The sequence below is a fragment of the Clupea harengus genome, chromosome 6 (assembly GCF_900700415.2).
Source record: "Clupea harengus chromosome 6, Ch_v2.0.2, whole genome shotgun sequence".
NCBI lineage: Eukaryota > Metazoa > Chordata > Actinopteri > Clupeiformes > Clupeidae > Clupea > Clupea harengus.
This window is the reverse complement of record NC_045157.1, coordinates 19,089,806-19,102,618: the sequence shown is the minus strand read 5'-3', so window position 1 is coordinate 19,102,618 and position 12,813 is coordinate 19,089,806. Positions and strand designations below refer to the sequence as shown.

Sequence of the window (12,813 nt, the reverse complement as noted above, 5' to 3'; positions counted from 1 at the left end):
CTGATTTACGCCAACTTTCTTTATGTTGTGTTCTTTGCACCTTATTTTATGAGGTTTACGGTCACTGACGTTAATATCAAGCAACCAATCATACGATGTTTATTTCTTTCGCATTGACCAGCATGTCCTCCACAAACTCTGGCCTCCCTGTACAGGCTTTGCAAGCGTAGAGTACATAGAAAACTACTCAGTGATATACCGGCATTTTTTATTTTTTCCCATTTAGATGTGACCTATGCGACTTGTGTCGTGCAATAGAGTGGATTTTCCTCATGTCTTCCTCAGCAGTTCTGCAGTACAGGTTGTGTTTTTATCAACACATAATAAGGACATGCTCTACCCCCAAAGGTTAGTGTTTCAGGTCCAATTACGTTAGCTAGCTATGTTTCTTAAGCTGTGTTGACTTTGAGTTGAGTTGTGATGTTTATGAAACAACAAGTTGGATATTAAGTGTGAAGTTCATACTCGAGTATCCTTAATCTAATTTAATATAATCAAGGCATTGACGTGGATGCTCCCATCTTTTTAGAACGTCAACCAACGCATCTGAGTTATGCACGAAGAAAAGCACACGGTTGGTGTGTCACTCAACAAGACCGAAAAGCCATCTCGTCAAATGCTATCCAAAGCTGGTAAGTGATGCTGGTAAGATGGTGAATGTATTGAAGTATTATATTTAAATAAACCAGAAAAAATTAAGCGTGATTCTTCTATTGACATCAGGAGAAGCTTTCTCAGTTGTCAGTCTCGAGGAATATTTGGGAAAAGTGGTGGGAGCTCTAAACAACAAACTCTTGAGAACATTGCAAAGGGCATCAAGGAACAGGAATACAAGCGGATTGTGGTGATGGCAGGAGCAGGGATCAGTACACCTAGCGGCATTCCAGATTTCAGGTCTGCACACCTTCATCAATGCCAAACCTCTCTTCACCCTCTTCATAGAAACAAAGATATATGTAAAAATGTCACAAAGTAGACGTTATGTGCTACTTTGAACCTGGACTAGAGTACACAGTCCTGAAGTGAAATCAACCCCTTAGTTTTCTCATCCACAGATCTCCTGGCAGTGGTCTTTATGACAACCTTCAGCAGTACAACCTACCTTATGCAGAGGCCATTTTCGAAATCAATTACTTCCACCACAACCCCAAGCCCTTCTTTGCTCTGGCCAAAGAGTTGTATCCAGGAAACTACAAGCCCAACCTAACCCATTATTTTATTCGTCTTCTTCATGACAAGGGACAGTTATTAAGAATGTACACCCAAAACATTGATGGCTTAGAGCGAAGTAAGTCTTCATTGTCAAAATGTTATTCTTAACTGAGCTGCATATGTTTTAGCTGCATGTGAGGACACAAAATGCACTCATCTATACATAAATAGTTTGTGTGTGTTTGTGTTGATGCAAGTTGCCGGCATTCCCCCCAAGATGTTGGTTGAGGCACATGGAACGTTTGCCACTGCCACCTGCACTGTATGCAGAAGGGACTATAAAGGAGAAGAACTGCATGTCAGTGCCTTAAATAACATATTTATGTTTCCATTTTTGTTTTCTGTCATACGAAAGTCAAAGGAAGTGTCTTGTTTGTTATTAAATCTTATGGGTTTGATTGAACAGGCCGATGTGATGAAGGGAAACATCCCAAAGTGCCCCACCTGTAAGGGAGTGATCAAGCCTGATATTGTGTTCTTTGGGGAAGAGCTCCCCAATAACTTCTTCATGTACCTCACAGACTTCCCTATGGCTGACCTGCTTATCATTATGGGTACTTCCCTAGAGGTGAGCTGATGCAGAGTTTATGTTGAATTCTATGGTGAGTGTAAGCAAAAGTTCAGACAATGTGGCACAACTGTGTGTGTGTGTGTGTGTGTTTTTTTCCCCCCTTTGCCTGTATGTGGGACAGATCTCATTTTCCTGGTCGGTTTGAATACACAAATCTTTTTTGAATTCCTCTCAAATTAGATTTTGACTGCTTTCGTATGTGGGCTTGTGATCTGCGTGGGTCTATGTGATTGGATACATACCTGGAATGCAGTCATAAGACCCTTTCACCTCGGTTGTCCTTGTTGTTCAAGCATGGCTTTGATGAAGTATATGTTAAATGTGGGTTCCATTAACAATAAAGATGGATATTAGTCAGTTAAAACCATGGTTGTGGACCACAGAAAGTACTGAACTGAGGACCTGGTTAAAACCTATATTTCTTTTCTCTACGACCTGCAGGTAGAGCCGTTTGCCAGCCTGGCAAGTGCGGTGCGGGGCTCAGTGCCGCGTCTGCTGATCAATCGAGACCTGGTGGGTCCCTTTGCGTGGGGATCCCCACGGCGCAACGATGTGGGTGAACTTGGAGATGTGGTTAGTGGGGTGTCAAAGCTGGCTGACGCACTGGGCTGGACAGAAGAGCTGAAAGCACTTGGTGCTGCTGAGACAAACAAGGTGGGAAATTGAAGTGTTCATGAGCAACATTCTCAAAACACACACACATACACACACATACACATAGTCACATACACATACACACACATGCACACACATACAGACACATGCACATAAACAAGATGGTCTTTAGAACTGCAAATAACCATTGCAAGTAACCAGTGAATCCATTAGCTTTTTGCCAAATGTATATGAAGCATGTACGACTCCACAAGCCTTCTTCAAGGCTCTAAGAATGACTGAATTGCCTAAGAATTACACTTAAAGTTTTCTTCTGATGGCAAATGGGCCATAGGTCAGAGGAACACACCGGAGGTTATTACAAACGTTCCTACACATACTTGTGAAATGGATAGGACTGTTCTTAGAAATAAATTGCATTGTTGGCATTACATGACATCACAGTGCAGTACAAATGGACAATTAATTGACAATTCCACCATTTGCAGAGATGGAGGTAATTTTTTGGAATGTAATCATTCTCGAAAATGTCCTTGATCTGCATGTTTTTGGTCTAATGATTTCATATCAGAGTCATGAGAAATATAGATAGTCTCTGTTTGGTTACTTTTCCCCCTGCAGTCTAATAGCATAAATAATGACAGCATGAATTTTGGTGTCCTCTCACAATACACAATGTGTACTGTAACAAAAGGAGAGACTGCACCTTGTGTAAGGTCTGAGTGACTACTATTATCATTATCCCTCTGGCTAGACTATATTTTGATTTTCCCCAAGACATCTCTTATAATATGCACTCTCTCAGCACTCTACATGGTTCTGCAACCCCTAACATCTAGGAGACTTTAATAGATGTCTAAGATCTCCTGATCTAAGGCATGGGACCACTTTTCTGAGTTAGAAAGGGTTTGTTAACGTTAAACACATTTCCTTGAAAATTGCTTAACTCAGAGAAATTCCATCCAGGGAGGGGCAGGTTTCCTTTTGAGAGGCTTTGTAACTTTTTTTTCTGTTTGTTTTTTCTCTACAAAAGAAGAATGAAGAATGAGATACCCAGTGTCTGTCTAACCTCTGGATCATGAAGGATCTGCCAACCAATGGGTACCAGCCTAAACTCAGGATCCAATCACTTGATCTGTTTCACTGTATATATTGTTCATGGGACGATGTGAAGGTTCACCTTGCTAGTAAATCTAAATATTTTTAACGGGGCTCGTCACGGTTCTGTTCCTTGCAAGTGTTTTGTAATGTTGGTTTGTAACCTGAGAAGCTTTGGGAAGTATTATGGACACTGCAATGGGTTGCAGCTCTGAAAACCCTTCTACCACCGACAGTAAATGAAGGAAGACACTTTCCTTCTGGCTAGGGGGTGCTTTAAAATTAGAGATAATTTTATTCCAATTTTTGTAGTGATCTGTTTCTTTAATATATGTTGTATATACATTAATTAAAGGTGCAGAGGTGTTATTTTTTTAATCCTCTTACGAAAGGTGTTCAAAATACTCTTCATGAAGCCACATTCTCCCCTTTACTCTTTTATCTTTGGCCTGACACTCTTAATTTCTTCTGCACAAATATGGTGGCGCAGCCTGTGTGCAGTGGGTTTATTTGGATAATGCCTCTTGCCTTGTAGTCATGCCCTGCAACATTTTTAGTGTGAGGAATTATGCACTGTCTTGGCATGCTGGAGTCTGTAGTGTTTTCCAAGCTAGTCAAATAAATAATAATTCTATTTTGGTCTTATGTAGGTTTAACGTATGAGACATGGAGATAACTTTGAGCACTCTTTTATGAGAAATTGTTTTACTTCCGTCATAAAACCTCAGCAACGCAGTGAAAGCTGACCCTTTTAGCCAAAGGGCCTCATAATTATCATCTCCACTAGAAGGAGCTATGGAGCTGGAGAATATTACCATTTGGAGTCAATGCGCTCTACTGCGCACATAATTTATGCCAAGCAAGGAATTGGTCAAACTGAAACTGATAATTACCAAAAATTATATCATGATTAAAAAAAACCCTAAATGTAACAAACTGGATTAGATCTACACCTTGTCTTGCAAAGTACCTGAAGCTTTTAAACAGAATTTGACTCCAGAGAGTAGTTATACATTATCCAAATACAGAAGGTGTGCCATTGATTTTCAGGCAGGGTGAGGTGGCCTGCTGTTTAAGTCACATTTCAGTAATAAGACCGATCCTAAAGACATGCACTGACCTAGATTTCCCAACTGGTTTCAATGACACCTGAGTAAAAAGAATACTTGATTTGCAACCTGACAGCTTGATCAAATACACATCTGGGAGCCCTCTGATACTCTCTAACTTCAAAAAAGAAATGTGTCTGCAGGACATCTATGGTTCCTACCTAATGAGGCACAATTGATCATACCAGAAGCTGATGGACAGGTACAGCAAGAGTTTCTGCATTGCTTTGGATTAACTTCAGACCGTTCCTTGAATGTTATTAATTGATGTCTGTTTCACTCTTCAACATATAACTGGAAAATATTGAATGCTTGGCTTCAGATTTGGATCAAAACAACCCGTGTACAGCTAGAAGTGAACTTTTCATATTAGGTTACATCTGTAGGCCTGGGCAATCGTGTTGTACCACTTCCTTTAATAAGTCTAAAGTCTTAGAGTCTTAGTTGAGCCAAGCATGCTGGTTAACTGCTGGCAATTTTACAGAAGTACCCTGAAAAAACCTCTCCAAAACACTAATTTTTGAAGAACCGTAACAGTCTTTTGCAGAACACAGTGGATTCACAGTGACAGTTCACACATTAATTATATATAATGGTGACGTACATATGCAACCATTGCATAATTTCTGTAGCTTAACATATTTCTAATTAATTATATGTGCATAAAGAGAGACAAAATTGACACGTCTTTTGTCTTTTCACCCCAACATATGACTAGTCTTGTTACTAAATGGACTTGTGGGGAATGGTTCCGAGACAGCATAGAGTATCCAGCCCACAGTACATTAAGTAGGATGCAGAAGCATTGGACTTGCCTTGCTTCACCTTCACATGGATTTTTAAGTACTTTCATCTATTATTCAGGAATGGGGAGAAAAAAAACTTTTTTTGGCAGACTCTCTGAAGCAGTCATAAGGAAGTGCACTCACAAAACATTAGGTTAGACCCAGTCGGTTTAATTATGCCTAACATTTTTGTCACACAGTAGTTAGGTAAATGAATGCCCGATATGCTTTCAATTGGTAAGAATTTTCTTTTATTTCAGCGGGCAAATTCAAGCTTATATTTTAGTCCATCTCAGAACCTTTGATGAATATCCCTCTTGTTTTCTGCTAATCAAAAATGTTTTTCCTTTGGCCCCGCGTCTTCATTGTCAATGCACCAAAAGATGTCAGTTGTTTCCGTCTCTCATACCTTCAGAGTTATGAGTATGAGTCATAGTTTGGTTTATTCAATCATTATCCCGGATTTATGTCACAGAGGACAGGAATTTCCTAAAATGGAAAGTTCCTACACAAACAGAACAAGTGTTGGATTTATGGTCACATTTATTAAACCATTCCATGGCACTGAATAAATAAATCATTTGTTGAGTTCACATTTGTCTTAGTGTCTTCCTAAATAAGATGTTTTTTACAATGTGGGGTTCATGAAACAACAATGCAAAATAACACAATTTTACTTTTATTTAAATGGAATTTCTCAGAGAAGACCTTTATCAAATAAGTGAAACTGTTAAGGTTATCAATGTCAATGACTTGCTGAGAGAGATATGCATTGCTGTTTTCTCCTACAGTTAATTATGTGACAAACTGAAGCATACAGACCATGCTGATGACAGCAATTCCTAATAGAGTATTTGATGTTTTTTATATGAGCAGCTAAATATTGAAGGGGGAAAATGACATTCCCATATAAATGAATAACAACACGCTATGGTCTGTAGTGTTTTATCTCAACAGTGAATGCTTCAAATATTTAAAATGTGCATGGAGATGTCTCGCAAAAAAATTAAGTTTGGGGACAGCGGGGGTGTTTGACTGATCAATCAAGACTATTCAAATCAGAAATGTCTACGGCGCTACTAATCACAATGGATAGTTACGTAGGTATGGTTTCCTTGTGTTGGCAACACTTTTCTGATACATTTTTTTGTTTTCTTGTAATATCATGTGATGGGTAGCTTTCCACATAAAACGTGGATGAGAGAGAACAGTAGGCACCATTAACAAACAAACATTCATTCTGCTGTTGCAAACGTAAAAAAATAATAGCAAATGTAATCGACCTGTACAAAAACAAATGAAAAGAACAATTATCATCATACAGCACTTGAATATCTGGCCTACAGTACATAATGCAGTTTCTTCATTTCAAGGATCCAACTGCATTTTTGGCGTCCACGTGTGCACAAATTTGCACTCGGCAGGGAGCGGGAATTCTGGCGTGGCCAAGTCGTCCATCTCCTCCAGCCTGGCCTGGACTAGGTCCTTCGCAATATCCATGTGAAGACAAATTTGCGGAAGAACTTTCTGAACTCTGTATTGAAGACGGTGTAAATGATGGGGTTGAGAGCGCTGTTGATGTACCCCAGCCAGGTTACGGTGCTCATCAGATAGGGGGAGATATCGCAGGACTCGCACATAGCCCTGGTGGTGTGCACCACAAAAAAGGGGGTCCAGCAGAACAGAAACGCACCTGCAGCCAGGAAAGGACGGACAGGGGGGTTGACATCTTGCTCAGAGACACTGAAAAAAAGCTCTGACTCCACATTTTTCTGCCATACAACCCACATACATACTGTTGCATACTGCAACAATGGGGTGGGTGCTGTGTAAAAACAACTAGGTGCTTTTTACAAACTCTAAACCTGATAGACATGGATATCAGGAAGTAAGACCTCACTTATATTTAGTAGGTTATGCGCTCAGACCCTCAGCCACTAGAGCTGCTCATGTGAAAATGTGCCACTTACAGACTTAGACACAGAGGTCTCATCACCTGACGTGTAAGCATCTAATGAGGTAACACGTTCTTCCAGACCTTAATTGCAGCAAAGTGTAATACAAGCCAGTGTCTTTTGCACAAGCTACCATAGTTATTGTGTCTGACATAATACATAACATTTCATCTATGAGGACAGTTCTGATATTTATTTGGCCATAATGTTAATTGCTACATATGCATTAACCAAATATAGTCTTTTTTTACTTTAATGTATGGCATATTGCATTTTTTATAATGACCAGGGTACACCTTGAAGATATTGCTGGTGCTGAGAAATATGGGCACTTAAATATTCTGTTGGAACGAACTGTTAAAATAAGCATGAGCACACTAGACACTGAATGACACAGAGCGAATGTGACATGGGACTTGGAATTTTGAGGACAAATAACTACATTTCAGTTGTGACAACATCCTCTCACAACCTAACACCACCTGTGTAAACTGAGCGTTAAGTAGTTTTCTAACAATCCTTTAAGATGTCAATAATCACCTTCTAGTGTACCATGATACTGTAACTGGATTTCACATTCAATGGTTGTTCTGTGTATGCTGTACTTGTATCTGAAAACAGATCTTAATTCAGTAAAACTAATGTTAATTCAGAAAGAGTATGATAATTGCCAGAAATTTAACAGAAAAATGAAAAATGCAGACATCCCCAAGCTCGGAGCTAACATCTGAAAGTGCAAAATTAGATTACAAGACCATACAAAGATTATGTGATAATTAGATTTAAAGCTTAAGCCTATAGATAGGTATGTGTTTGTGAATGTCGCTGTTGTGCACTTGTGTTAACCCTAGTCAATCTTTGGTGCTGTGCCCCTGTTTGACCTAATTTCATTCAAACACAGTTCACATTATTGGAGAGGTCAGATATAGTAGATAGATCTTTCAACTTTTACCATGCCAAGTCAACATTTGCTTTCTTTGAGGGAAATTTGATTGGCAAGGAAGTGAAGAACCTTTCTTAAGGAGACATGCTATTGACATGTGAATTATGTACACAACATATGCTTTTAAATTGAATTGAGTTATGAATAAATCAGGAGCTAGGTTCCTTTTTACTACCAGTCAGTTGTCTTGTGTCCAACTATATGAAGTAGTAATTCTACCATTTTAAAATTATGCCTGAAGCCCAACTACTTTATAACAACATCAACAGTAAATCAGTGTCTACTTACCTACAATCACCGGGAGGACCTTCATTGCTTTTCGCTCCCGCCCGTTCATTTTGGCCCCTTTCTTCTTCTTGCGGGGCGATGGGCTGTACGTTACGTTCGGGTAAGACACCGTCTTAATGACCCTTTCTTTGTACTCGGCAGGGAGCGGGAATTCTGGCGCAGCCAAATCGTCCATCTCCTCCAGCCTGGCCTGGGCTAGGTCCTTCGCAATGATCCGGGGAAGGCGTGGATGCTGTGGATGCTGCGGCTCCTGCTGCTGCCGCAAGGCTGAGACGGGGGGTGGAAGTGCTGAGGCCTGCTGCAGGTTCCGGCAGGTCTGAATGCTCTTCAGCAGTTTGGCCTTACGGGCCTCCTCCCACTGGCGCAGGCCGTAGAACATGCGGCAGTAGAGCAGCAGCATGATGGGACAGGGGATGAAGAATGAGCAGATGGAGGAGTACAGCACGTAGTTGTCGTCCTCCAGCTTGCACTCAGAGGTGTCCCGCTCTGGGACATTGTTTATTCCAAAAAGAATGGGGGAGGCCACAGCGAAGGCCAGTAACCAGGTCGCAGAGAGAAGGATGATCTGCCTGTTGTCAACGTGCTTGCGGTTGTAGTGCAGAGGAACCGCAACGGCAATGAACCTGCCAAATAAAGAGTAGAAGGTGTTGTACACAAACACTGCAATACCTTAAACTATCAGAGGATTGAGATGGAAACATTACCCTCTCCACACGCACGCGCGCGCGCGCGTGCGTGCGTGCGTGTGTGTGCTTGTGTTGAAATGCATACCTGTCCACGCTAATGGCACACAGGTTGAGTATTGAAGCTGTGCACAGCATTACATCCATTGTCATCAGTCCATCACAAACAATCATGTTCGAGGACCAAATACCACCCTGAAACTAAGAAGAGCATTGAGTAAGATAAACTTAAATGTGAGATGGCAGTTGTTTCCACAAACCTAATACATATTAAACTAAATCTTCTAACAGACCAACTAATACATCACGCACCTGCTCTAGTATCTTATTTCTGAAATGTGATTCATAAATGCAAATTAGAAAATTGACGTAATTTCTTTGCACGCCTACATAGCCTACAGTAAAAGCTTCAATTTGGAGTCCCCAGTACCAAAACTGGATGTATGGGGAGATGTGGCAAATCAATTCCCAAATACATAACCTTATCTCCCAGTGAAATGATGGGCCAATGTGTTTACAACACAGGTTTAATGGTACGGATATATTACATAAGAAACAGATAATGCTAAGACAGCTGTCCCACGGTTACTTGACCAAATGACATACTGTGGACCCAGTGCCAAGCTACTGATCCATTCATGGTGTCATACCCAGTGTACTGAAAGCCATGCTCTTAATCGACAGATTATTTTAATTAGAGCTGAAATCTACAGGAGGCTATAAGACATTCTGCAACTTCTTGTGGATTTTGGTCGATTGTTTACTGTGGCCTTACATTTTAAAGATGCTTACCTCTGCATAAACATACAATGGCAAAACCAGCACAGCCAGCATCAGGTCTGAAACAGCCAAACTGACAATAAAGTAGTTTGTTGTAGTTTTTAAAGCCTTTTCCCTGTAAACACTAAGGCACACAAGAGCATTTCCACAAATAATGACGATTATTAACAGAATCCCAAATACAAGAACAGGAAAGTTGTAGTGTATGACAGCATGCTGCGTGCAGCAGTTGGAATTTGTAACGTTGGTGGACATCGCTCTTCGCTTTCTCGCAAGGATCGATGACAGAAAACATGAATCCAAGATTTTATCGAGACAATGTAATCCAGCAGTGTGTTCTTATCGATGTCTTGAAAGGTCCTTGTGTATGTCTTGTGTTTGCACTATTTCTTAAGTCCATTCTTTTCTTCAAGGAAAGACCGTGGTTCACATGTCCAAAGACAACCACGAAGCTCTGTCACCCGAAGTGTGTATCCGCATTGGCAACTTGCAAGAAGGGACCTACTGAGGACGATACCTCAGAAGGTAAAAAAATCTCAGTGACTCATATCAGAGCATATACGATTAACTTGGTTGAAGTTTAAATCGGTGGCTTTGTGGTGTCCTGACTGTCAGTACCAGAGACCAATATACTGAAACAACATAAAACATATTGTCAACTCAGTAGTCTACAATTACCCAAGCAACGATCCAGGTCCACAACGCAATTAAATAGTATTCCAAACATCAGTGTCCAAGAGAGAGGCACATTCCGTCTTCAGGGTGTTTCTCCCGGTGTTGCTAAACTGAAGTGTTAGGCTACTAGTCTTGTGCCAGTTGAGCACCTCCAAGCCAGTAATCTCTCCATTACGTAGCATTACATCGTTGGATTTCATAGGCTATGGGTCCATGTGTCGCTCGGAGAATAAGCGTTTGAAAATGAAGCCATGATAGTGCACAATAACGATCTGTTTAGATTAAACAGTTTTTTGTTGTGATAGTTGTTACATACAAAATAAATGATTTGGGTTATAAGGAACATTACACCATCTTAAAACTGGTTTCAACTTGACAGACGATTTATTTAGGCATAAATTCAATCTAAATAAGCTACATGAGCTATTATACAATATACCTAATATTGTTAGATTGACCCAGTACAACCTGATATAGTTTTTTTTTAAAAACATGTTCTTGTCCCAGCTGTTTGTTTTCACATGGTTAGTAATTCAGTGTGTCTGGTCTATGGTTTAACTAAACAAAAAAATATATATTCCAACTGCCTCTGGTCATCCGGCAATTGTTATGAAAGCCTTTCAATGTTTCAGATTCTGCGCTTCTTGTCTACCCTGACATCTAACCTCTAAATGACTCTACATAAAGTACATACTGTATGTATGGAATACATAAGATGTCTATATTTTTTATGCTCTTGTAATGAATTTTATATTCTGTCCTATTTTGGAGTGCAGATAGGTCAAGCCATCAAAACCATTGAGGCAGTGGCAGGGCATGCAATCCTCTCATCAACTTCCAAGTACAAACCACTTTCTATTTGGTCAGGATGAGGTCACTTGGTCAGACATGTGGTTTATAAACAGCTTTTTTTAAACAAACACTGGATTCTGTGGATGTGAAAATTTGCCTCTGTGATGGGCTTTTCTACACTCCTTGTTTACTTAGTTCAAATTGTTGGCTGATTTAATCAGAACCCTGATGAAGTTAGGCTATGATTTGACTCACAGGATTTGTCCATGATTCCATAAATTAATTTGCATTTGTCTCCTCTTGTGTTTAAAAGTTAATTTCATTTCAATTAATTACTAATTTAAATGGAGATTAATTGGTCCGCTACTGCACTCAGTTCCCATGTCTGAAAAAATACAGAAAGAAAATGTTTTTATTGCTTCAAAAGGTGATCGGCTGAACTACACTACAGACAACATCATTATTCTTCACATCATTGCATAAGGTTTCATCACCTGAGGTTACTTCATAATTAATCATTGAATTTGATTTGATCTGATCTGTTCATCCTCAAATACTGTTCACTTCCAAGAGCAAGTTGACAGAAGTACTGACGAATGTTAGTAGATCTCATGTGGACACTGAAACGGAAATATACCATTGACCTGACTATGTACAGAGTTAGAGAAGGATTTTTCCCCAAAAAGATGTCAAGTGTTATAGAACAGCAATTGTATTTGTTGTCAGGACAACAAGAGACCATTGGGTCATTAGTTTAATTGAGATAATGTGATGGTGCTTAAATGCTTCAAATGTGGGATACATTTCACATTATGTCAAAACTGGAAAGCCTTGAAGCCTTTGTGTTGAAATATGACAATTAATATTAAACTATAACATAAATAATACTATGTGTTTTGCACCATCTACAGAGGTACACAAAACAGGATATATTGTACCATTCCGAATCAGTTGGAGTCTCTTTCCACTTAACGTTGTGAATTTGAAAGCGTGAATTTGAGATTCCTCTGCTTCTGAAGCTGTGAAGCCACATTAACTCTCAGCCACGCATCTGCTATGGTCCTCATTTGAATTGTATTAGTCCGCATGTCGCTTGAGAAGCCAACAGATGCTTCCCCAACCATCCTGCCTAAGGCCTGAGGGAGATACGTGTCAAAAGCTAATTGGTCCTGATAGAATTTTAATCACATTCATGCCCAGGGTACATGTTCAAAACATCTTGCAGCATCTTGCTGAAGTGGAAGAGGAGCTCTTACAATGACCTTTTTTCGTTCTTTCACCCTTTATGTGGCATAACTTGCATCACT

General features: G+C 40.0%; 2 protein-coding genes across 3 annotated transcripts; one reads left to right on the top strand and one right to left on the bottom strand.

Moving 5' to 3' along the window:
• Positions 1-87: 87 nt before the first annotated feature.
• On the top strand, positions 88-5,983 carry sirt3 (sirtuin 3). Of its 2 annotated transcripts, none has more exons than XM_031569262.2 (8): positions 88-348; positions 530-632; positions 724-894; positions 1,056-1,288; positions 1,410-1,510; positions 1,619-1,780; positions 2,225-2,437; positions 3,435-5,983. In XM_031569262.2, the coding sequence occupies exons 1-8, from the start codon at positions 273-275 to the stop codon at positions 3,444-3,446; spliced, it is 1,071 nt and encodes a 356-aa protein (XP_031425122.1). In that variant the 5' UTR covers positions 88-272; the 3' UTR covers positions 3,447-5,983. The 2 variants fall into 2 exon arrangements, with proteins under 2 accessions (XP_031425122.1, XP_012674720.1); XM_012819266.3 differs by having other exon boundaries at positions 89-348; positions 3,432-5,983.
• Positions 5,916-10,951, bottom strand: drd4b (dopamine receptor D4b). Its single transcript, XM_012819199.3, has 4 exons — positions 10,052-10,951; positions 9,348-9,460; positions 8,577-9,199; positions 5,916-7,083 (listed from the first exon to the last, which is right to left on the bottom strand). Exons 1-4 carry the CDS (start codon positions 10,292-10,294, stop codon positions 6,869-6,871), a joined length of 1,194 nt encoding a protein of 397 aa, XP_012674653.1. The 5' UTR covers positions 10,295-10,951; the 3' UTR covers positions 5,916-6,868.
• Between the last annotated feature and the right edge of the window lie 1,862 nt (positions 10,952-12,813).